The sequence below is a fragment of the Amblyraja radiata genome, chromosome 5 (genome assembly GCF_010909765.2).
Source record: "Amblyraja radiata isolate CabotCenter1 chromosome 5, sAmbRad1.1.pri, whole genome shotgun sequence".
NCBI lineage: Eukaryota > Metazoa > Chordata > Chondrichthyes > Rajiformes > Rajidae > Amblyraja > Amblyraja radiata.
Window position 1 is genome coordinate 64,303,332 of NC_045960.1, and position 26,857 is coordinate 64,330,188.

The 26,857-nt window shown below is 41.3% G+C and overlaps 1 protein-coding gene across 1 annotated transcript in view; it reads right to left on the reverse strand.

The window, feature by feature from the left end:
• The window catches only part of gtf3c2 (general transcription factor IIIC subunit 2), a 99,397-nt gene that overhangs the window by 70,843 nt on the left and 1,697 nt on the right, over positions 1–26,857 (reverse strand). The window contains exons 2-4 of the mRNA XM_033021404.1: positions 24,402–25,997; positions 11,302–11,665; positions 4,099–4,205 (exon numbers count right to left, since the gene is read on the reverse strand). Of these exons, the coding sequence (XP_032877295.1) occupies positions 4,099–4,205; positions 11,302–11,665; positions 24,402–25,930 (2,000 nt within the window). The 5' untranslated portion in view covers positions 25,931–25,997. The remainder of the gene's footprint in view (positions 1–4,098; positions 4,206–11,301; positions 11,666–24,401; positions 25,998–26,857) is intronic.

The following is a 26,857-nucleotide window of genomic DNA, read 5'->3' on the forward strand; positions in this document are numbered from 1 at the left end:
TACCAAACATTTTCTATTTTGTTCACATATCCTGCCTCTCTCTCTCTTTCCCCCTCTCCTCTCCTCCCCCTCCGTCCACGGAGCTGATCGCGACAGCTCATCAGTGAACCCCTCTTGTACATGAACTCACTCAGGGCTTACTGGCACCTGCCTTTATACAGGTAAGAAATCAGGCGTTCAAATAACTACCGGTAAGTCCTGGCCAATAACGCTGCTCTCAAATTCAAACTAGAACCAATGGCAGGGGACTGCAACCAAGCGAGGCCCCCCCCCCCTTCCCTTTGCTAACAAAGCGCTATCAGCCGCAGACTGGCGCATAAAGCAGACTTGGTGCATAAAGCAATACACACAGCGCTGCCTGTTTGGCGCGCAAAGGTTTAAACAGGGCACTATCAGCTGAGCGCATGGGAATTTAAAATAAAAGCTGTCGGCTGCAGCCCTCTGGGTTCTAAATATAATACTACCGGCCGCAGCGCTATGGGATTTAAACATAGCGTTATGGGCTTTAAACATAGCCAGGGCTTGAAATTAACAGTTGCACGGGTGCCAATGGCCACCTAATGTCCCGCCGGGCAACTTAAAAGCCCGGTCATTTTGCCTGGCTTGACACTGCAGATACTGGTTTATACCGAAGATAGACACAAAAAACTGGTGCAACTCAGCGGGTCAGGCAGCATCTCTGGAGAAAAGGAATAAGTGACGTTTCAGGTTAGCGGCAGCGACTGCTGTAGTGCGGGGTCACGGAGGGTCGGAGCGAATGACAGGCCCCGCACAACAGCAGCAGCAGCGGCGATGGCGGCTCCACCTCCCCCTGCACCCCACTCGCCCTCATAGCGGCTGCTGCGTGCTACTCCGCTAACAGTGATAACCGCTTTCAAAACAAACCCTCCCGCACGCCGAGGCTGGGAGGAGGGAGGAAGGGGGAGGTCCCCTTCCGCCGTCTGAAGCACCTGCAGCGCTCAGATTCACCCCCGCCCCCTGCAAGTCTGGCAGGGCATGACTAAGACCCCCGACCCTACTGGGCTGGAAATGTCTTCAGAGCGAACATTGACTATGTTTGATAACGAATACAATCAAATGTGTTTTAATTCCCAATGTTATTATTTGTTTTAATCCATAAAGATGGATTCATTAAATTGTGAACACGTGAAACATTAAAACCTCAGTGTTCGATTGTCACTGCTACCGTTGACACGTTATTACAGAAATCATTTTAATGGCAAATCATTGCTCTTAATATGGAGTATCAGTACCGTAGTTATTTAATAAGCAACATTCACAACTATTTGTTGGATTTATCCAGGTTTTACTTCTACAGTCGGTCATGTACATTACAAATTTGGTCAGGAGATATTTCAGTTGAAATGTTGGCAATATGTTTAAAGGTGTCAAAAGGCCACATCACCGGACATTCAGTTGAAATTTTAACGTTAATTCTGAAGTGGGAATGATGGAAACAGCGTTTATCAATAATTTTTTTTAAAAACTGGTGGGTACAAATTTGGCATCTTCATTGCTGGTCACATACATACATCTAATCTGAATGTCTGGTAATGCGGCCTTTTGACACCTTTAAACATATTGCCAAAAGAACATTTGTTGCAGTTATGTCCTTTGGCCATCTCTTGTCAGTTAATGTAATGTTTAATCTGTGAGATGGGTATAGTTGGTTTTAACATATTATTATCATAAAATGCCTTTAGAAATGTCCTTGCAACCTGTATATTTTGTTGTGGATAAATTATGTGGGAAGCGAGAGTGTTTCTGTACCAATAGCAAAAACGACCCATGCTATGGCCATGTCCTGATAATTTTCAGTCCTTCACAGAAAACATGCTTGCATCAATCTGTAGTGTGCATGGTTAAGCATATATGTTACCATGGTCCAGGATTTATTGACACAGGGTGATCATACGCTGAATAATCCAACCGGATTTTTGTTTGGAAGTGGAAAGAAATAATAGAAATTGCATTCATTGCAACGTGTAAAAAGAGTTGAGATACTGTATTATAATTTTGCTGCTTGTCATTGTGGTATATATCATGTCTTGATTGGTGAATATGTTTAGTTTGTGACTTTATTTGAAGTAGAAATAATATGTCAATGCTTCATTGAGCATAATTCCGACTGGTAACTACGTACTTCGGCCGAGGACATTATCGCACGCGTTATGCAAGCCGTCTTAAATGACCACCTAAACTGTCATTTGGCAACCTAAAAAGCTGCCTCGGTTGCCCGGCTGACAACAGAGAAAAAAAGTTGTGAGAGCCCTGATAGCCCTATGGCCACAGCGCTGTGGGTCACAGACTGTTCGGGCAAAATTCTCGTATAACAGATAAGAAATATTTTTTAGATAATCAGGTGTTCTGAATACCTCAAGCTATCACATGTTTATGAGGAATATAAAAAATGTAGTGCTACATCAGAATACATTCTGGCATGCAAAGTAACCTAACATCTGGGCATGTGGAGTTATGTGACGTCTTTTTTACACCAATTTAAATATAAAAAATTTACAGTGAAACCATTAATCTGAGCACATTTTGGACTTTGGTCGTGTCACACTGGCAGATTTTGTGATTCTTGGATTTTTTTTCAACATTCTTTTAAATTCCTTTTTCAAAATGTTGCATTGTCTCATATTATAATAGATTTTCCACTTTACCTAGTACATTTCACGGGAGCACAGGAAATGAGCATTGGAATATCTGAACAACCAGATAACAGTTTATTGGAACATCACAGAAATAGGCTATTTGGCCTAATCAGGCACGCAGTGTTTCTGCTCTACTCAAGCATCCTCCCGTCTTTCCTCAACTAAATCTAACAGTCATCCTTTACTCTCTTCTTCCTCACATGCTTGTCTACTACTCTTTGGCTAATGAATGTTCTCTGAAATTTCCTATTGGATTTCTTCCATTTTATCAAAATATGTTAAAGGGTTTAATTCCTTTCTGATGATTTTGTTTACCTTTTCCTCAAATATACATCCTCATATTTTTGGCATTCTCTCTGTTACCTTAAGGGCCTGTCCCACTTTCACAACCTAATTCATGACCTTTTTTACTCAGGCTAGAAAAACGCCCCGACCTACTTGATGCCATGAGTGCCTACGACTAACATCACGACCTACCTACGACCTCGTGACGACCATGCTGCGAGTATGAGTCGAGGGCAAACTCGGCTGAGGTCGTGAATTAGGTCGTGAAAGTGGGACAGGCCCTTTACTCTGCAGACTCTCCAGTTCTCTAACAAAGAAATCAGTAATATATGGAGTATTTCAAGTGTTTTAAATCTAACAGTTATCCTGTTAATTAATGTTATCCTGGCCTATTGGCACGGTGAATGCATTGATAAGCCAAATTTAATAATGGTCATTATTAAACTACCAATAGCTTTCTATCTTTAATTTTACCCTTTCAGAAATAAGCCATATCACTTGGCGTGCATTGTTTTTAGAATGGTGCATTTTTAGTGATAGGTGCATATAAAACTCAGGGAGCATTTGCTCCTCAACAGACACCTACAACTCCAAATAATAATGGACATTCACAATCTTCCGACCAGGGTGCAACAATTTGCACATACTACAAGTCTTATTAATCTCCTCCTTTAATTTGATGATGTCCTATTGCCACCCAATTTGATAACCTCTACATATTTTGAAATTATGCCTAATTGCCACAGATGCCTAGAATAATTCAGACCAATACCTGGATCCTAACGTCAGGAAAAGTTGACTTCTGCACAAATGAAGTAATTGTGAGGTTCAGCACATAGATTATTTTAAAGACTTTTATTTGGTCCTAACCATAACCACTCCATTGCAATTATCCATGAAGCCCCATATAACTTAATCCTGGCTCAAATATATGTCCATCAACCTTTAAGCTCCAAAATGTCACACACGTAGATGGGCCAATAGTAAATTCAAGCCACAGTCTTCTGCTCTGTTCATAAGCATATAAGTCGGGCACCTCTACGATATAAAATGTAAACTATTTTTGAAGTACAAAATGTAATCATAACATTGACTGCATTAAAACAATTTTGCTCCCAGTTTATTTTGCTAACTGGAAAAAAGTTCTGAAACTTACTGCTTTATTGTAATTGTTGTGGCTCCCCATACTGGCACCATTATATGATTAGGTAGGCCATTCGCAAAATTTCCATATAATCGCCGTTTTGCACTACGAGATTGTTCCTGAAAATGAAATACTTATCAGAGTTATTTTTTTTTATAACCATGCCATTCTATTAAATTTAGTGTTCAAAGCAAAGTGAAATAAGTTTAGATTTACGAGGATGTTGCCAGGACATTTTTTTTAAATAGTCAAAATATTATCCTAGCCTATTGACAAGATGAAGGCATTGATAATATTATATTGCATTGAGAATTTCGACCTAGGTCATTTTTAAAGGGATTTAGAAGTCAATGAAGGGCCAAAATGTTTGACATAATGCACTAGTAACCCAATATCTGATCAACATAAATTACTTAATTACATCACATTAGCATTGCATGCACACCATTTGGATCTGAACATCTTGCATTATAAAAATCTCAGACATATGTATTTGAGAGTATAATTCTCATGCCATTGGGCAAAGATGAATGTCACTATTTAATGAACTTGGTCATGATATACTTGATCTAGAAATAGTTGATATTGTCAATGGGCAACAAATCAAGACAAATGTTCTCCTTAAATTTCAAGGAGTCCAAACAATATTCTGAACATGGAGCTCTTGAGAAGAGGAGATTGCTGGGGTTTCGACAAAAAACGGTGTATCTTCTTTAACTACAGGTGAGGTTGCAGAGGACAGGAGAACAACAATTATTGTTTACGCAAGGAAGTGCAGATGCTGGTTTACAAAAAAAGTGCTGGAATAACTCAGTAGGTTAGGTAGTATCTCTGGGGAATTAGATGGGCGGTGTTTTGGGTGGGGATCCTATTTCAGTGCTGTTATATGCTGTCTTTAACACTTTGCCTAAAGCTGCAGCAGCTTCAGAAAAGATTAAAGGCAAAGACAATAATCAAACCTGGGGTCTACTTATAGGCATTAGCGTCATTTTGTTTTCCAATATTAAATGTTTTATTGCAGACTATTCTTCTAGATTAATAAAACAAAGAACAATCTCAAAACAAGAATAATCAATTATTTAATTATTGGGAACTGCAGCAACACAAACAAAGAATGCTTCAAATCAGCTAAAAGAGAGACTGGTGTATAGTTACAGCAATGTGCCAAGAGTGATAAATCATTTGTCTCTACTAAAATACCAAGAAACATTACCCGAAGGATAAACATCTATGAGACCGAAATTGTCAGTTCAAAAATTAATACTGTCCGATTAGCAATCCAGATTGCTTTAGCTGACTTCTTAAATAATTGCACAACTGAATTCCTTCCAGGTGCAAGTTTCTGGGTTGGCACTGACCATACTTACCATTAGATGCTAGACTATTAATAAAAATAAATAAATGCACACCAATTTCCCCCATGGAAGGAAACGTGGTGTCAATAGTTGGTTTTATTCAGCCATGTGAGTTACTCAGTTACTACATCACATTTAAAGCAGTCTTGTGCATAGAGTGATACAGTGTAGAAACAGGCCCTTTGGCCCAGCTTGCCTGCACCTGTCAACACGTCCCAGCTACACAAATCCCACCTGCCAGCATTTGGTCCATATCCCTCCAAACCTGTCCTATCCATGTACCTGTCTTTAGTTTAGTTTAATTTAGTTCAGAGATACAGCGCGGAAACAGGCCCTTCGGCCCACTGGGTCCACGCTGACCAGCGATCCCCACATATTAACACTATTCTACACCGACTAGGGACAAATTTCACATTTTCCAAGCCAATTAATCTTCAAACCTGTACGTCTTTGGAGCGTGGGAGGAAACCAAAAAGCTCGGAGAAAACCCACGCAGGTCCTGGCGAGAACGTACAAACTCCGTACAGACAGTAGTTGGGATCGAACATGGGTCTCCAGCACTGCATTCACTGTAAGGCAGCAACTTTACTGCTGCGCCACCGTGCTGCTTCTTAAATGTTGGGATAGTCCCTGCCTCAACGACCTCATCTACCTCAACTGGCAGCTTGTTCCATACATCCACCACCCTTTGTGTGAAAAAGTTACCCCTCAGATTTCTATTAAATCTTTTCCCCTTCACCTTAAACCTATGTTCTCTGGTCCTCGATTCACCTACTATGGGCAAGAGACCCTGTGCATAAGGTCATAAGGAATAGCAGTAGAATTATGACATTTACTCTGCCATTTAGTTTACTCTGCCATTCAATCATGGCTAATCTATCTCTCCCTCCTCACCCCATTCTCGTGCCTTCTCCCCATAACCTCTGACACTTGTACTAATCAATAATCTATCTATTTCTGCCTTCAAAATATCCACTGACTTGGCTTCTGTGGCAAAGATTCATCACCTTCTGACTAAAGAAATTTCTCCTCAACTCCATCCTAAAAGAACATCCTTTAATTCTGCGGCTATGATAGCTAGTCTTAAAGCCCTGTCCCACGGTACGAGTTAATTCCAAGAGCTCTCCCGAGTTTGCCCTGATTCGAACTCGGAGATTTACGGTAATGGCCACTCGTCGGTACTTGGGGCTCTCGTGGACATTTTTCAACGTGTTCTTCACGAGTCTTCCCGTGCTTACCTGCCGTTAGCGAGTCTTCCCGAGTACCTGCCGTTAGCGTTACGAGCCGCTAAGAGACGTCCCCGAGCTCCGACGTACCCGCTACGTTCATTCTCCGTGCTTACCACGAGTTTGATTTTTTTTAAACTCGGGAAAGCACTTGAATGAACTTGCACCGTGGGACAGGGCTATTAGACTCTCCCACTAGTGGAGACATCCTCTCCCCATTAACTCGATCCAAGCCTATGCTGTATGTTTCAATGAGGTCCCCCCTCATTCTTCTAAACTCCAGTGAGTACAGGCCCACTGCCGACAAATGCTCATCATAGGTTAACCTACTCATTCCTGGGATCATTCCTTCCTCAGAAACTTCACGAGTAAAAAAATACTTGTGATGAAAAACATTTTTACGTTTTACTCGTAAGAGCTCGTAGGAGCTCGTGAACATACTCGTGGAAGCTCGTAGTTCATAGAATACCACGAGTTTGATTTTTTTTTTAAAACTCAGGAGAGGTCTTGGGTAAACTCGCATAGTGGGACAGGGGCTTAAATCGTCTAAAGGAAGTTCAGAAGGTCAATGCAGCCATGACCTCCATCTTTTAATTCAAACTGGCTTTGTCTTTGCTGCCTATTGAAGTGGTGGAACAGAAAAGTTATTTTGCTTGCAGTAAAGTTGAAGCACTTCCAGATCAAATTTTCAAGGGTACAATATGTAAGGCAGATGTCTATCAATATATACTGAGTTTGGAAAGGAATATGGAAAACAGAAACATCTGAACAATCACGGGTTATTGATTGGGGACGATCAGCCATGATCGCAATGAATGGCTGTGCTGGCTCGTAGGGCCGAATGGCCTCCTCCTGCACCTATTTTCTATGTTACTCATTTTAAATTACTCCTAGGACATAAATTCCGAGAAAAAATAAAATGAGTCTCATTTGTTTTGGAGGCAATACCCGAATCATAACTCAGAAGGCAATGCAGGTGATTGGGACCAATTCCTCTTCTAACCCAAATAATTTAAGACTACTCAATTCCAGCACTCAGCTCTTATCAAAATTTGAATTATCCAGTGACCTACACAAGCCAATCCTAAACTTTCTTGCAAACTTTCTTGCAAGTACTGCTGCCCTTTCTTGTAGCACACAAACACTTGAGGAAAAAGACAACCGGAACTGAGCAAATTACCCACAAGGAACAAATTGTAGGATAAATCATTGTTCAGTTAATTTCTCTTGCTAGGAAATTCACACAATTGGCAGCATAACTTTTTTAAATCATAGAATCATACACCATGGAAAGATGTCCTTCAGCCCAACTCATTATGATCAGCCATGATCATATTGAATGGCGGTGCAGGCTCGAAAGGGCTGAATGGCCTACTCCTGCACCTATTTTCTTTGTTTCTATGTTTCTATCCACGCCGACCTGAGCTGAGTTAGTTTTAGTTGCCCATGTTTGGGCCATATCCCTATATTTACTATCCATGTACCTGACTAAATGTCTTAAACATTGTCATTGCACCTGCCTCTTAAAATGTCCTCTGACAGTTCATTCCACACACACACCACCCACAGCATGAGGACATTTCCTCATAGTTCTCTTTTAAATCCTTCGCCTCTTAGTCCAGAACAAGAGGTCACAGTTTAAGGATAAGGGGGAAGTCAGAGAGTGGTGAATCTCTGGAATTCTGTGCCACAGAAGGTAGTTGAGGCCACTTAATTGGCTTTATTTAAGAGGGAGTTAGATGTGGCCCTTGTAGCTAAGGGGATCAGGGGGTATGGATAGAAGGCAGGTAAGGGATACATAGAAACATAGAAAATAGGTGCAGGAGTAGGCCATTCGGCCCTTCGAGCCTGCACCACCATTCCATATGATCATGGCTGATCATCCAACTCAGTATCCCATACCTGCCTTCTCTCCATACTCCCTGATCCCTTTAGCCGCAAGGGCCACATCTAACTCCCTCTTAAATATAGCCAATGAACTGGCCTCAACTACCTTCTGTGGCAGAGAATTCCACAGATTCACCACTCTCTGTGTAAAAAATGATTTTCTCATCTCGGTCCTAAAAGACTTCCCTCTTATCCTTAAACTGTGACCCCTTGTTCTGGACTTCCCCAACATCGGGAATAATCTTCCTGCATCTAGCCTGTCCAACCCCTTAAGAATTTAGGAAGTTTCTATAAGATCCCCCCTCAATCTTCTAAATTCTAGCGTGTATAAGCCGAGCCTTTCCAGTCTTTCTTCATATGAAAGTCCTGCCATCCCAGGAATCAGTCTGGTGAACCTTCTCTGTACTCCCTCTATGGCAAGAATGTCTTTCCTCAGATTAGGAGACCAAAACTGTACGTAATACTCCAGGTGTGGTCTCACCAAGACCCTGTACAACTGCAGTAGATCCTCCCTGCTCTTATACTTAAATCCTTTTGCTATGAAGGCTAACATACCATTCGCTTTCTTCACTGCTTGCTGCACCTGCATGCCTACTTTCAATGACTGGTGTACCATGACACCCAGGTCTCGTTGCATCTCCCCTTTTCCTAATCGACCACCATTCAGATAATAGTCTACTTTCCTGTTTTTGCCACCAAAGTGGATAACCTCACATTTATCAACATTACACTGCATCTGCCATGCATTTGCCCACTCACCCAACCTATCCAAGTCACCTTGCAGCCTCCTAGCATCCTCCTCACAGCTAACACTGCCCCCCAGCTTCGTGTCATCCACAAACCTGGAGATGTTGCATTCAATTCCCTCATTCAGATCATTAATATATATTATAAATAGCTGGGGTTCCAGCACTGAGCCTTGCGGTACCCCACTAGTCACTGCCTGCCATTCTGAAAAGGACCCGTTTACTCCACTCTTTGCTTCCTGTCTGCCAGCCAGTTCTCTATCCACATCAATACTGAACCCCCAATACCGTGTGCTTTAAGTTTGCATACTAATCACTTATGTGGGACCTTGTCAAAAGCCTTCTGAAAGTCCAGATATATAACATCCACTGGTTCTCCCTTATCCACTCTAGTAGTTACATCCTCGAAAAATTCTATAAGATTCGTCAAACATGATTTATCTTTCATAAATCCATGCTGACTTTGTCCAATGAATTCACCACTTTCCAAATGTGCTGCTATCCCATCTTTAATAACTGACTCCAGCATTTTCCCCACTACCGATGTTAGACTAACTGATCTATAATTCCCCGTTTTCTCTCTCCCTCCCTTTTTAAAAAGTGGGGTTACATTAGCTAGTTAGATACTGAGTTGGATGATCAGCCATGATCATATTGAATGGCGGTGCAGGCTCGAAGGGCCGAATGGCCTACTCCTGCACCTATTTTCTATGTATCTATGTACCAACTAGCAACTGATCTTCTCCATAAAGACTTGGTCTATGGCTAGAAATTGTAATTTATTTACCTATCTGTTATGGATTGACAGCATATAATACAATAATATTAAAGTTCTGATCTTGAGAATATCACATTTTTGAATTTTCAAGGCAGTCTGGGTGTTCATTACTATTTCCGTCACAACGGTCACTTTTGTAACTACAATTAGGTAATTAACTAATTATATGCTTTAATTTCAGGTCATCCAAGTAAGATGTTTTATATTTGTTTCAGAATGCTTCAATCTATAATAACTGAAAATTTCATTCAGTTCTCTTGATTTTTAAGAAAGTTATGGGTTTTTCACTGTCCTCGATCACAGCTTTTGTGTTAAGTCAATGGAAAAGCAATAGGGAACAAGATGCTAATTTCCGAGTATGAAAACGGCCATAACTTTTTAAATACTGAAGATATGAAAGTGAATTAGGTGTCAAATTAAACTTCTGTTTATGCTTTATCTGATGGGATAAATTGCAGACTTGATTTTTGAAATCTCAAAATTTTGTAACATTGCTATTTCCAGTTTTAATAACATTCTTCCTTTAGCAGGGCATCCAGAACTACACATATGTGGTCTCATCAATGTCTTGTGCAGCTGTAGGATCGCCTGTACTCAATATAATTACCAATGAATGCAAGTGTGCCAAATGGTTTCTTCACCACCCTAATTACTTGCATCACCATTTACGGGGAACTATGTAGTTGTAGCCCCGAGGACTCTCTGCTCTAGAGCCCTGAGGATTAATTCACCTTATTATTCTTCAGGAATCTCATTTCAGGGATTAATTAAATCATTAGCTGCCAATCAGTATCATAGAGTTGGACCATGCCATTTTGAGTGAATATCTTTGTTATTGCCTCAGAAAAGTATATTAAATATGAAGATGTCAGAATGCAAGCAGAATATTAATCACAAAGTAGAAGGACAATTTAAAATGCATGCCTGCCAATTTTTTTTCAAACTGGTGGTAATTAAACATACAAATACAGTAAAATCTCAAGGGCAATTTTGTAAGATCCTTTACCAGTATGAAATGATAGTAATAGTCCAGAAATAGTTACATGCAGTTAACCATATAACCATATAACAATTACAGCACGGAAACAGGCCCTTCTAGTCCGTGACGAACACTTATTCTCCCCTAGTCCCATCTACCTGCACTCAGACTATAACCCTCCACTCCTTTCCCATTCATATACCTACAGTTGATGCAGAGTAGCACCAAGAGGAAAATAACTTACATTTATGGGACTCTTTCTTGGTTTTTGATATTCCTCATTGGAAGGAACATCTAGATCAGACTCTGTTATATCACCAGGGATGTCGACTTCACTAAGTTCTTCATCTTCTTCTTCCTCTTCATCTTCATCGAATACTCCATCAGAAACCACAAAGTCTTTGTCATCTGACAAGTCATCAAAAACATCATCATCACAAGATTTTTTCTTCCTCTTTCCTCTTCTTTGTGTAGGGGAGGGTTTAGTCTCAGACAACAACTTACAGTGAGATTGGTCTAGTTCACTCTTTGTACTGGCAGTCACTTCATCAATTTTATAAGAAGGTGATCTTATCTCCTCAACTATTTCACGCAGGTAAAGCAAGGCACTGAAAGAAAACACAATATATAACATAAGTATATGTTTATAATACTGGCAAAGTAGGCTACTTCAGACAATATAATGTAATCTATCTAAAATAACATCCAAATGGAACTGCAACCCAAAGAATTGCAACCCAAAGCAGGCAGTGAAGAAACCAAATGGCATGTTGGCATTCATAACAAGAGGAGTTGAGTATAGGAGCAAATAGGTCCTTCTGCAGTTGTACAGGGCCCTAGTGAGACCACACCTGGAGTATTGTGTGCAGTTTTGGTCTCCAAATTTGAGGAAGGACATTCTTGCTATTGAGGGAGTGTAGCGTAGGTTCACCAGGTTAATTCCCAGGATGGCGGGAATGTCATATGTTGATAGAATGGCGTGGCTGGGCTTGTATACTCTGGAATTTAGAAGGATGAGAGGGTATCTTATTGAAACAAATAAGATTATTCAGGGTTTGGACACGCTAGAGGCAGGAACCGTGTTCCCGATGTTGGGTGAGTCCAGAACCAGGGTAAGCCATTTAGAACAGAGATGAGGAAAAACTGTTTCACACAGAGAGTTGTGAGTCTGTGGAATTCTCTGCTTCAGAAGGCGGTGGAGGCCAGTTCTCTGGATGCTTTCAAGAGAGAGTTAGATAGAGCTGTTAAAGATAGCGGAGTTAGGGGATATAGGGAGAAGGCAGGAACGTGGTACTGATTGTGGATGATCAGCCATGATCACATTGAAAGAGGGTGCTGACTCGAAGGACCAAATGTCCTTCTCCTGCACCTATTGTCTATAATTATGTAGAATATAAACCACAGCATAAGCTCAAATAATGAAAGCTTAGAAATTTGGGCACTGTTGTTTTTTAGTTCACTCATGCCTGAAAATAGATTTAGAGAATGGAATATGTTGTGCCCAATTTCCAGATCAACACTGCAGTACTTAAGAAAGGATTTTATATTTTTTTGGGGGTCATGTCCAGTGAAGATAAATGTGTAGAATTTAGGAATAAGTAGGGTGTGATCACTTGATGGGATTGTACTATAGGTCCCACAAATGCCAGCAGGAATTAGAGGAGAAAATATATAAGGTGATTGCAGATATGTGTAGGAATAATGAGGCTGTGATAGTAGATGATTTTTACTTTCCTAATATTGACTAGGACTGCCACAGTGATAGGGGATTAGATCGGGCAGAATTAGTTAAGCATGGGGTGGGAGATTGCAACGTGGTCTGCCCTGTTTCGACAAATGCAATCAACCCGGCATGCACAATCAAATAAGATCAAATAGAACAACTTGTCCGAATATTTTAGGCTGTGCACGCCATACGTAAGAAGAAGAAGTTAAGCATGTCCATCAACGTTTCCTCAAACAATATGTAGATGGTCCTACTAGAGATGGAATAACAATGAAACTCCAATGGGGAAATGAGGTGGGACAATGGCTGATGTGCCAGTTGGGAACCACATTGGGACTAGTAACCATGATTCTATTCGATTTTAAATAGTTATGGATAAAAGTAGGACCGGTCCATATACTGGGGCAAGGATAAATTTGATGGCATTGGGAACTTGCAAATGTTGGTTGGTAGCTGGTAAAAGAACATCTGGCAAATGGGAGGCTTTTAAAAGTGAGATGGACAGAGTTCAGAGCCAACATGTGAAGGGCAAGTCTGAAAGAATTAGGTATGTCTGATTAGCAATATTGAGGCTCTGTTCAGGAAAAAGCAGCCACGTGTCAGGAATGGGTAGTTGGGATCAACCACATCCCCTGCGGAATATAAACAATGTAGAAGTATAGTTAAGAAGAAATTCATGAGGTAAAATAAGGGACACGAGATATCCTTGGCGGAGAAGGCACTGTATTTCGTACTGGTTGGCAAAATATGGGAAGGATGTGATTAAGCTAGAAAGATTCACATGGATATTGCTGGGACTGGAGGGCTTGAGTTAAACGGTTTAGACCGGATAGAATGGGACCCTTTTCCCAGAGTGAAAGAGGCTAAGGGGTAACCATGATTTTTTTTTAAAATATGAGAGGCACAAAAAAGGCCACAGTCTTTTTCCCAGTGCAGGGAGGTCTAGAACTAGAGAGTATTGGTTTAAGATGACAGTTGACAATTTAATGAGGACCTGAGGAGCAAGATTTTGACACTGAGATTGAGTTTATCTGGAATGAGCTGCCAGAGAAAGTGGTGGAGACAGAAACAATTACAATGTTTGGACAATATGTGGTAAGGTACATGGATAGGAAAGGTTTAGAGGGATATTGAGAAATGTGACTAGTTTAGTGGATGAGTTGCTGTACAATGCTAAGAGTCTATTACTCTAAAATCAACTCTTGCATAACTGATGACATTTTTAAGCCTAGACATTATTTCATAAATACATCCCTCATCGAAAGCACCTTATGGCAGTACTGGTGGAGAAATTGTCAACATTGCTGTGTACAAATGCTTAATTGAGCATGGGAAACCAATGCTTTAATAGGATACTCTCTAAATTAAATCACATTACTTAGCTCTCCTCTCTCAGGATTGTTACCAACTGCTGTTAACCCAAATATATCCACCCACTCCAACTCTACCAAGTCGCACCAAATCACCTAATGCTCTAATTATCATTCTGGCTAGACAGCAACGGCAGTGCTGCTGCCTTACAACGCCAGAGACCCGGATTTGACCGACTATGGGTGCTGACTGTACCGTGTTTGTACATTCTTCCCATGACTGCGTGGGTTTTCTCCGGTTTCCCCCCACACCCCAAAATAGTGCAGGTATGTAGTACGCAGCAATTGTAAAATTGTCCCTAGTGCGTGCACATTAGTGAACAGGGTGATTGCTGGTTGGCGCGGACTCGGTGGGCCGAAGGACCTGTTTCCGCACTGTATCTCTAAAGTCTGTATCGCTAAAGTCTAAAGACCCACACCATCCAAGCCACGACCCACACCATCCTAGCCACACACTCATTTCCCTGCTACCTTCAGGTAGAAGGTACAGGAGCCTGAAGACTGCAACGACCAGGTTCAGGAATAGCTACTTCCCCGCAGCCATTAGGCTATTAAACTTGGCTCGGACAAAACTCTGAACATTAATAGCCCATTATCTGTTATTTGCACTTTATCAGTCTATTTATTCATGTGTGTATATATATATATAATGGTATATGGACACACTGATCTGTTTTGTAGTCAATGCCTACTATGTTCTGTTGTGCTGAAGCAAAGCAAGAATTTCATTGTCCTATCAGGGACACATGACAATAAACTCACTTGAACTTGAACCGTGGGCTCGGAACCCAACCACTAATAGCTCTAGTCAAAGAACTTGCCAATTCTCACCAATCCTGTTTCCCCATTTCCATCCACCTCCCACATCTTCCACCCGGCATTGAAGTCTGGCTACTCTTACCTTGCTCCATCCAATGCCCTCCTCAGTTCCCAATCTCTAGGCCCCAATCGAATCCCTATTTCCAGCAGGTCTTGACCACATCATCAACCCAATTGGGATTCCAACCATCAGTCATCTCTTACCCTCATGTCATTGGCTGGTGGTGCTGCATTTCCATTTATGTGCCGTAGGATGTAACTTTATTTCACTAATATGCAATGCTTTGGAACATGGGCTCCACCGAACTTTGCAGTGGCAGACTAACCTTCAAAATAGTCACACAACCTCTACTGCACCTTTTAAGATGTACTGTTGTGGAAAACAGTCAAAACACAGAAGATAAAATAATAGCTAATATCCTCCATTATAAAGAACAGATACTGATTTTAAGGCTAAATGTATGATTCAGAATTATTTTTATTTTTGTTTCGTGTCATCACACAACTGTTTGCCAATAGCGAGCAAATTTTAGTGCCACGTCATTGGCCTCTGCAAGGTCCTTTACAATGCATGTGTCATGCAGCATGTAAACACTCAGGAGATGTTCCATAGGCTGGAGGCTCCCCACTTCAGCATGTTCGGTTTGCTTCTCCCCATGCCTGTCCGCAATCTGTTGGTCGGAACCTGGTGGGAGTTTCTCGGAGGGATCGATTGCCATGTGAGTGTCGTCTGGAGATTTCTCTGGTCTCTCTTCCCAGAGTTTGAGCCTTCTGGACGATGCACTGCAGCTCAGGGGATAGACAGAAGAGAGAAAACTTCTGCGTGATTTCAAATGCTGAGGTAGCAAAGGGTGGTCATGTAGGGGATGTCTTTCATCCTCTGATTGTCTGAGCATTCTTTTTGACTAGCACCAGCTCTTCTGATTCCAGGAGGTGCAATGTCAGAGAGTAGGTAGATGTTTTCAGTCTTGGTTGGTTTCATGCATCCACTGATGCAGCGACAGCTTGTGTTTAGCACAGGATCAATCTTCCTTGCATGAGCTGAGGCTCCCATACTGCGCAGGCATACTCGGCAGTGGAGAAGCAGAGAGCTAGAGCTGTTGATCGAATGGTTGTGGAATTTGCTCCCCATTTTGAGGTACGCAGGTTATTATGAAAAGCATTTCTGGAACTGACTTTTCCTTTAAGCTTGGTGATATGTGCTATCAGAAATAAAAATGGCAATAAAAGGTTAACCTGTTAAACGATGGAGTGGTATAATTGTGTGACAATAAAGCATCAATCAATATGAATGTGTATAAACCTTCTTAGTTAGTTACTGACCTCAGCGATGAAGTGTAGGAAATTAGAAAGTAGAAATTAAGTGAAGCAGTTTGAGTGCATCTTTAAACACATTTTCAAGAAACTAAGAATAGTTTTTGAAAGCATGTGATGTGGAGTGTTCAATAAATGCAACAAGAAAGCAAATATCTCAAAAAATTAAAATGATGTTGGAGGGACTGAGAGAACAAGCAACGTCTGGGAGTGAAAGGAAATGTTGAGTTGCGACTGCTTTCAAGATCACCCTGTTTTGAGAGGGCATACTGACTCAGTCGCGATTCAAATCATCAACCTTTCCTTTCCCTCCACAGATACTGCCCAAACTGCATTTCTTCAGCTGTCTGTTTTTTGCTCCAAATTCTAGCATGTGCAATCTCTTGTGTCTATACAATTGTGTGAGACCTGCTTCAATTCAAACTATGACCTAATGGCACAAAATGACCCTAAGATTACACCACTGGACAAATTCATGCAAAGAAGCAATAAATCATCCACTTTGACCTAACAACCACACATTAATTCTGTTAGCAGTGTTTGGACCAGGATAAGTAAGGCTATCTGGCCCATTAATTCAACAATCAAAATACAACTCGAACATTGAAGTTGGCATTAACCTCTGTTGCTCAAGTGTTACATTTTTGTGTATGTTCTGACTTTACCACTCACTCGTAACACCAGTTTGAGACTCAAAATAATGTAACAGATTTTTTTTCGTGCAGTTTACAATCCATATGGCCTTCTATATAGCTGCTTCCAGAACTCAGAGCTGTGACAAGGCACAATTCAGAGGCATTTCATAATATTCTTCATTTACCTAGAGAAAAGCAGCTCCTAAAACACAAAGCAGCTTGATGACATCTAAAACAAAGCAGCTCACTTGACAGGTACCATCCCAAATCCTTTCCCTTCTAGGTGCAGTGTATACAATTTGCAAAATGTAGATCAGCAGTTCATCAAGGCTTATTCAATGGTGCGCCCCACACTTTCACCCTGTACCACTTAGAAAGGCAAGATATCAGACGTATGGAAATACTAGCACTGTATTCCCTTCCAGGTATTACACCATCCTGACCTGGAAATAGATTATTGTTTCTTTTTTGTAGTTGCAAGGCTCTCACGTAACTTTTTTTCCCTGTTGCCAGCCGGGCAACCTCAGCAGCTTTTTAGGTTGCCAAATGACAGTTTAGAGGGTCATTTAAGATGGCTCACATGACGCGTGCGATAATGTGCTCGGACGAAGTGCGTAGTTACCAGTCGGAATTATGGTCAATGAAGCATTCACATATTATTTCTGCTTCAAATAAAGTCGCAAACTAAACATATTCACCAATCAAGACATGATATATACCACAATGACATGCAGCTAAATTACAATGCAGTATCTCATCTCTTTTTGCACGTTGCAATGAATGCAATTTCTATTATCTCTTTCCACTTCCAAACAAAAATCTGGTTGGATTATTCAGGGCATGATCAACCTCGGTGAGACCAAGCTCTGGCTTGGCGATCACTTCGCACAACACCTCCACTCAGTTTGCAATAACCAACCTGATCTCCCGGTGGCTCAGCACTTCAACTCCCCCTCCCATTCCGAATCCGACCTTTCTGTCCTGGGCCTCTGCCATTGCCAAAGTGAGGCCCAACGCAAATTGGAGGAACAGCACCTCATATTTTGCTTGGTTAGTTTACACCCCAGCGGTATGAACATTGACTTCTCCAATTTCAGGTAGTCCGTGCTTTCTCCCTCCTTCCCCTCCCATTCCCAGCTCCCCCACAGTCTAGTGTCTCCGCCTCTTCCTTTCTTTTTCCCGCCCCCACCCCTCCCGACATCAGTCTGAAAAATGGTCTCGACCCGAAACGTCGCCTATTCCTTCGCTCCATAGATGCTGCCTCACCCGTTGATTTTCTCCAGCTTTATCTCCCAATGGGATCCCACCACTGGCCACATCTTCCCATCTCCTCCCCTGTCGGCTTTCTGCAGTGACCTCTCCATCCATAACTCCCTGGTCAATTCATCCCTTCTCACCCAAACCACCCCCTCTCCTGGCACTTTCCCTTGCAACTGCAGAAAATGCTACGCTTGTCGCTTTACCTCTCCCCTTGACTCCATTCAAGGACCCAATCAGTCCTTCAAGGTGCGGCAGAGGTTCACCTGCACCTCCTCCAACCTCATCTATTGCATCCGCTGTTCTAGGTGTCAGCTGTCTTACATCGGTGAGACCAAGCGTAGGCTTGGCGATCGCTTCGCCCAACACCTCCGCTCGGTTCGCAATAACCAACCTGATCTCCCGGTGGCTCAGCACTTCAACTCCCCCTCCCATTCCGAATCCAACCTTTCTGTGCTGGGCCTCCTCCATGGCCAGAGTGAGACCACCGTAAATTGGAGGAGCAGCATCTCATATTTCGCTTGGGCAGTTTACACCCGGGCAACCGTTAATTTCGAGCCCTTAGTAGGGTCCAAATATAGAACACCCTACATAGTGGAAGTGTTCTTAACTTAAGATGGGATTAGTGGAGAAAACTGCTAGAACTTTTTTCCCTAGGGTGGAAATGTCAAAACTACAGCACAGGACTTTAAGATGAGAGGGGAGAAGTTTAAAGGAGATGTATGGGACAAGATTTTTTTATAAAGTAGAGTGGGGGGTGCCTGGAACATGCTCCAGGGGGTTGGGTGGAAGCAGATATGATAGTGGTGTCTAAGAGGTTTTTTGATAGACAGATGAATATGCAGGGAATGGACGGAAATTGCTTCACGCAGATGTTGGTGAATGTTTGAAATTCTCTAGTCCGGAGGACTGTGGACATTCACTTATCGAGTTAACATAGAAACATAGAAATTAGGTGCAGGAGTAGACCATTCGGCCCTTCGAGCCTGCACCGCCATTCAATATGATCATGGCTGATCATCCAACTCAGTATCCCGTACCTGCCTTCTCTCCATACCCTCTGATCCCCTTAGCCACAAGGGCCACATCTAACTCCCTCTTAAATATAGCCAATGAACTGGCCTCGACTACCCTCTGTAGCAGAGAGTTCCAGAGATTCACCACTCTCTGTGTGAAAAAAGTTCTTCTCATCTCGGTTTTAAAGGATTTCCCCCTTATCCTTAAGCTGTGACCCCTTGTCCTGGACTTCCCCAACATCGGGAGCAATCTTCCTGCATCTAGCCTGTCCAACCCCTTAAGAATTTTATAAGTTTCTATAAGATCCCCTCTCAATCTCCTAAATTCTAGAGAGTATAAACCAAGTCTATCCAGTCTTTCTTCATAAGGCAGTCCTGACATCCCAGGAATCAGTCTGGTGAACCTTCTCTGCACTCCCTCTATGGCAATAATGTCCTTCCTCAGATTTGGAGACCAAAACTGTACGCAATACTCCAGGTGTGGTCTCACCAAGGCCCTGTACAACTGCAGTAGAACCTCCCTGCTCCTATACTCAAATCCTTTTGCTATGAAAGTTAACATACCATTCGCTTTCTTCACTGCCTGCTGCACCTGCATGCCTACTTTCAATGACTGGTGTACCATGACACCCAGGTCTCGCTGCATCTCCCCTTTTCCTAGTCGGCCACCATTTAGATAATAGTCTGCTTTCCTGTTTTTGCCACCAAAATGGATAACCTCACATTTATCCACATTATACTGCATCTGCCAAACATTTGCCCACTCACCCAGCCTATCCAAGTCACCTTGCATCCTCCTAGCATCCTCCTCACAGCTAACACTGCCCCCCAGCTTAGTGTCATCCGCAAACCTGGAGATATTGCCTTCAATTCCCTCATCCAGATCATTAATATATATTGTAAATAGCTGGGGTCCCAGCACTGAGCCTTGCGGTACCCCACTAGTCACTGCCTGCCATTGTGAAAAGGACCCGTTTACTCCTACTCTTTGCTTCCTGTTTGCCAGCCAGTTCTCTATCCACATCAATACTGAACCCCCAATGCCGTGTGCTTTAAGTTTGTATACTAATCTTATATGTGGGACCTTGTTGAAAGCCTTCTGGAAGTCCAGATACACCACATCCACTGGTTCTCCCCTATCCACGCTACTAGTTACATCCTCGAAAAATTCTATAAGATTCGTCAGACATGATTTACCTTTTGTAAATCCATGCTGACTTTGTCCAATGATTTCACCACTTTCCAAATGTGCTGCTATCCCATCTTTAATAACTGACTCTAGTAGTTTCCCCACTACCGATGTTAGACTAACTGGTCTGTAATTCCCCGTTTTCTCTCTCCCTCCCTTCTTAAAAAGTGGGGTTACGTTTGCTACCCGCCAATCCTCAGGAACTACTCCAGAATCTAAAGAGTTTTGAAAGATTATTACTAATGCATCCACTATTTCTGGAGCTACTTCCTTAAGTACTCTGGGATGCAGCCTATCTGGCCCTGGGGATTTATCGGCCTTTAATCCATTCAATTTACCCAACACCACTTCCCGGCTAACCTGGATTTCACTCAATTCCTCCAACTCCTTTGACCCGCGGTCCCCCGCTATTTCCGGCAGATTATTTATGTCTTCCTTAGTGAAGACGGAACCAAAGTAGTTATTCAATTGGTCCGCCATATCCTTGTTCCCCATGATCAACTCACCTGTTTCTGACTGCAAGGGACCTACATTTGTTTTAACTAATCTCTTTCTTTTCACATATCTATAAAAACTTTTGCAGTCAGTTTTTATGTTCCCTGCCAGTTTTCTTTCATAATCATTTTTTCCTTTCCTAATTAAGCCCTTTGTCCTCCTCTGCTGGTCTCTGAATTTCTCCCAGTCCTCCGGTATGCTGCTTTTTCTGGCTAATTTGTACGCATCATCCTTCCCTTTGATACTATCCCTGATTTCCCTTGTTATCCACGGATGTACTACCTTCCCTGATTTATTCTTTTGCCAAACTGGGATGAACAATTTTTGTAGTTCATCCATGCAGTCTTTAAATGTCTTCCATTGCATATCCACCGTCAACCCTTTTAGAATTAATTGCCAGTCAATCTTGGCCAATTCACGTCTCATACCCTCAAAGTTACCTTTCTTTAAGTTCAGAACCATTGTTTCTGAATTAACAATGTCACTCTCCATCCTAATGAAGAACTCAACCATATTATGGTTACTCTTGCCCAAGGGGGCACGTACAACAAGACTGCTAACTGACCCTTCCTCATTACTCAATACCCAGTCTAAAATAGCCTGCTCTCTCGTTGGTTCCTCTACATGTTGATTTAGATAATAATGTGAAAATAATTGATTACTATATATTAGCAGAATAGATGGATATGGAAAGATGCTGTTGAGGTAGAATATCAAACATGATCTTCATAAAGGGCAGAGGAGGCTCAAAGGGCAAAAAGGTCTCCTCCTGCTCCTATTTCTTATTAAGCCCACAGGCCCAGTTCACGGTTACAGCTCTCTAAAACGTGTTCATTAACAATAACTGGACAGTAAATGCTGGCAAGATAACAGTAGTCACAACATGCAAATTAATATATTATAAATAATATGCTGAAATTTTATTTGAAAAAAATGTCAGTAACAATATTTAATAAGCAAATTTATATGTTAAATTTCTCCAGCATTTTAATACTGAAATTGAGTGGGATGTACTAAATATTCATCTTTCATCTGCCTAAATTTCTAGCTTTTGCATCAGAATACCAAAGCAAGTTTTAGACAAAACATGTGGTTGTTATACATCAAATTTTACTTTTAGAATTTGAAGCAGATCACAGGCACTGGAACAAATGATAAAGATAAAACAATTTACAAATGTAACTCGTTTCTGGCTACCCTAGGGAGAGGTAAGTGGGAGGATTCAGGGTTCAATACCTATTGTAGAGAACTCGTGACCTAACTCAGACTGTCACTCCAGGGCAGTGCTGTGGGAGTGCTGCATTATCAACGTTTCAATCCTTGGGATGTCTGAGTCTTGTCCATTAAACCACAGAACTAAGGAAAAAGGTCAACTCAATGGACGTTTCATTGCGATATATAAGGCAGCTGCTAACGTTTTCCTTATTCTATGACGATAGCAAATTTGTTGGCCATAAAGCATTTTGGAATATCCCAAGTTTATGATATACATCATGTTAATGATAACCTCTTAACCTCCCCCATATTTCATATTGATTGGCAGTTAGAAAACTGTATTGTTTTCTGAAGCACTGAGCATGCTTAGAAGTGGCAACTATTTACATTATTGTTCCATTGTTACGTCTTCAGCAGTTGCAGGTCAAAGCCATTTCTCGACAATGAGAGAAACTATACCTTCATTATCAATGGTGGTATTGGTGCAAATAAAATGCAGTTGTACATTTGAATGTAGAACATTTCAATACAAAATCTATGAGGGAGGGCAAGGATATTAAAATAAGCACCTAAATCATTTAAAAATTGCCACTATCTTTGCAAAATGATAAACAAAAATACAAAAATTAGTGTTCAAGATTATGATAGTTTCTCCTCACATTGATGTGAGGGCTCTGCAAAGCAGGACTGCAAGCTAACACTTCCATTCTAGTAGTTTCAAGTACTTTTATTTTGAACATTACCTTGAAGGAACTTACTTCCCTCAGTGACAGAAGGAAACCAACCAGGAGTACCGAGATACAGTGAAAAGCTTTTGTTGCGTGCTAACCAATCATTACCTATGCATATTATTCGCAAATGTTGCAGTCAATTTTACTATTTTATATTTCTCATTTCAACCAGAGGTGATGAGGGGCAAAATCAAAAAAACACTGCCTTCACTCTATTCATTAGACTTTTTTGGATAGTGGGTTAGTCAGATAAGGAAGGATCAAGCCCATGTTCTAAACAAAAATAGAAGAATGGAGGCAAGGAATATGGGTACAAAGCGCAGAGTACATCAGCAGAAACGTCAGTGTTCACAAATAAGAGAGAGTTGAGAGTCAATAGTGGTTTATTGTCATATGTCCCAAAATGGAACAATGAAATTAGAAAAATAAGGATAAAACAGTGCAGCAGTTAGCTAACACATAGCTCCAGGGATCTGAGTTTGATCTATTTGTCCTACAACAGCAAAGATGTGGCGCTAATTTAACTGGCTCCTGTAATTACCTTTTAGTATATATAAATGGCAAAAAGAACTAAAGGGAAGTTGATGGGCTCATGAGAGAATAAATTATGGGGCTACAGAGAAATAGATGGGGAATGGTACTGATGGGAGTACTTTGCTATGAACCTAATGGGCCAAACAACTCTACTTTTTTGTGAAACTAAGTGAGTGACTTAATTGAAATGCAATTGTCAATTAACATGCGTCATGGTCCAAAATTAAATACTAAGCCTCTCAGGGCATCAGAATTTGTTTCACGCAAAAGTAATGAACTTTTCAAATTTTGTACCAAGGATGGCTGAGGATGCTCGTTTCCGACCTTTCTGTCCTGGGCCTCTGCCATTGCCAAAGTGAGGCCCAACACAAATTGGAGGAAAAGCACCTCATATTTTGCTTGGGTAGTTTACACCTCAGCGGTATGAACATTGACCTCCAATTTCAAGTAGCCCTTGCTTTCTCCCTCCTTCCCCTCCCCTTCCCAGCTCTCCCCCTAGCCTATTGCCTCCGCCTCTTCCTGTCCTTCTCCCCCCCCCCCCCCCCCGACATCAGTCTGAAGAAGAGTCTCGACCCGATCGTCGCCTATTTCTTCTCTCCATAGATGCTGCCTCACCCACTGAGTTTTTTCAGCATTTTGTCTACCTTCGATTTTTTCCAGCATCTGCAGTTCTTTCTTAATCATATTCAAGAAATAGATCTTTTTAGATTTAGGGAATCAATAGACATGGGGTTTGGGCAGAAAAACGATTTTGAGGTATAAGATATGCCAAGATCTCACTGAATACGCATTGAGACATGAGGGTGAGGGGCCAAATGGCACGGAGATGCTTCTATATTCTCAGGGCAGTAAGGAATCAAGACATGCCTTAAGGTTATTTCAAACAATGTAAATAATTCAAGTGTTGAAAACACTAATTTGGTATGTAAATACATTGTTCATGGCAAGTTTGAAAGTCTAATTTTCAAACTCTGCACTCCTTCCAGGGCATCCTGCACACAAGGAATAAAAAATACCATACACAGAGCAAACAAAATTCTTACGCTCTGGCTGCCCTTCTCTTTGGTCGTCCACTTGCTTTTAGTTCTTCATCTGCATCCGTATGCTCCAATAATTTTTGTACAATTGGTCTCAATAGCCCATGAGTATCTGTGTTCTCTTCTCGGGCTACCATTTCACTTTTCGGCTTTCTTCCCCGTTTCTTCGGAATCTTCAGCGGTACTACCATTTGTCTCTCACTGGCTTCACCATTGTCATCATCAATGCACACCTCTATTGATGGAGGTTGTGGTACATCAGAAGGTACTGGTTTTATATTCTTAGGCTTTCTTCCTCGTTTCTTCGGGATTTTCATCATAGGCGATACTCCCATTTCATTGTCAATTCCATCCCCAGCATTATCATATCTTCCTGTTGATGATATTTGCAGCATTACTTTTTCAACAGGTACTGCTTTTGCATTTTTGGGTTTTCTTCCTCGTTTCTTTGGGATCCTCGTTAATTCAGGCATTCCCATCTCTTTATCACCACCATTCTCAAAACTAGAACAATTCTCCATTGATGGAGTTTGAGGCACTGCTTCTTCCACAGACACTGTTTTTGAATTCTTAGGCTTCCTTCCTTGTTTCTTTGTAATTTTCACTTGTTGAACACTTCCCATCTCATTCTCATCTCCATTTTCAATGTTACTGTGACTGAGAATTTCCTGCACTGCTACTACCATGGCACTTTTAGGTTTTCTTCCTTGTTTCGTGGGGAGTTTCACTGGTACAACTCCTGGAACTGACCGTACCTCGCCGGAACCACCATCAGTTGGAACATTACAAAGATCTACTGCTGGACCACACACCAAGGTACTTTGAATATTTTTGCATCTCCCCCTTTTTTTGCTAACATTTTGTTGTAAAGGTAATGTATCAGAAGTTAAATGAGGCTCAAGCCCAAATTCATTTGGAGTTACAGTGTTCTTGTCCACTGCAGAACATCTTGAATGATCAATGGGCTGGCCTTTATTTGAATGCCTTTCAATATGATAAATATTTTGACGTGTAACCACGGTTTTAGGGTGGAGATTGGTTTCATTTGAAGAGATTTCTGTTTGCATCACAGTATCCTTGACCATTGTGGAATGCGCATGTTCAAAAGAGTGGTGTACTGATTTGCGTCTTTCTCTTTTATTGCTTTGCTGTAAAATGGCTTCTGAGACGTTTTCTGGACTCTGCTTTGTGTCTCCTATGAGTGGCTGCACTGATGTCTTAAGAGCAAGTAATGATTTTGCAACATATTTGGTTATTTCAGGTTCAGGCAATGTATCCCCGTCTGTATTATCCTCTGTTTTTAAGCGCTTACAGCCTTTTTCTGTAATATCAGAAGTGCCCAAAGAGTTCTTGCCTAAATGCACACTGCACTCATCGGGGATCTCCAATTCAAAAGCACTGGATGAAGGTTCCAGTCCATTGTTATTCACGTGAGAAATGCTGTCTGCAGAACTTTGTGAAGTTTTTATGGATGCAACTTTTTTTTGTGCTTCTTCTGTATCAGCCTCACAGGTTTTCTGAAGATTTGGTTCCATAAATGTATTTTCTTCTTTGTACACTTTGGGCAATTGATCAGCTCAGGCTCAGCAATTTCATTAAAATCTAAAAAATAAATAGGGAAAATTAAAATTTAATACTGTAATTAAACATGGTGTAATCTCACAAAAACTTCAGCTTTAATTGATTTTTTACTGTTTACTGAGCTGATAGTAACAAATTGGATTAAATTCATAGTTTGAGTATTACAATTGTTATTTGTTGTTTTGACATTAACACTGATCTAAAACTTGTTTCAAAATCCAAGTTATTTAAGTGTTCAAGAGATGCTATTTAGCAGTTTGAATCTACTCCTACAGCACAAAAGGACACAAAACGATAATTGAGATTTCTCCCCAATCCCCAAAGTTATCAAAGCAATGCCATGATATACAAACTGCAAGTGTACTACATCCCATATATTTCACATATGATAGTTCCATTGGTCCAAAATCCAAGACCTATTACAACTTTACCTTCTTAAGGATTAAATTGGTGCTGCACCATGAGGCTACTGTGTTGTATTAGTTCCCAATTGAATGATCACATATGGAGTCACATATGTGTATATTGGCTTAAACCTCATTAACAAATGAGATGGCAAGGAAATTGCAAAGAATTGTGGTCGCATCCAGACCATCACACAAACCAACCTTCCTTCCATTGCCTCCATTTACACCTCACGCTGGCTAGGCAAAGCCACCAACATAATCAAGGACAAGTCACTCCCTCTTCTCCCCTTTCCCATCAGGCAAGGGGTACAGAAGTGTGAAAATGCATATCTCCAGATTCAAGACCAGTTTGTCCCCAGGTGTTATCAGGCAACTCAACTATCTTATCAACAACTATTGAGCCGTCCTGAGCTACTCTCCCTCATTGGACACCCTCAGATTATCTTTAATCGAACTTTACTGAACTTTATCTTG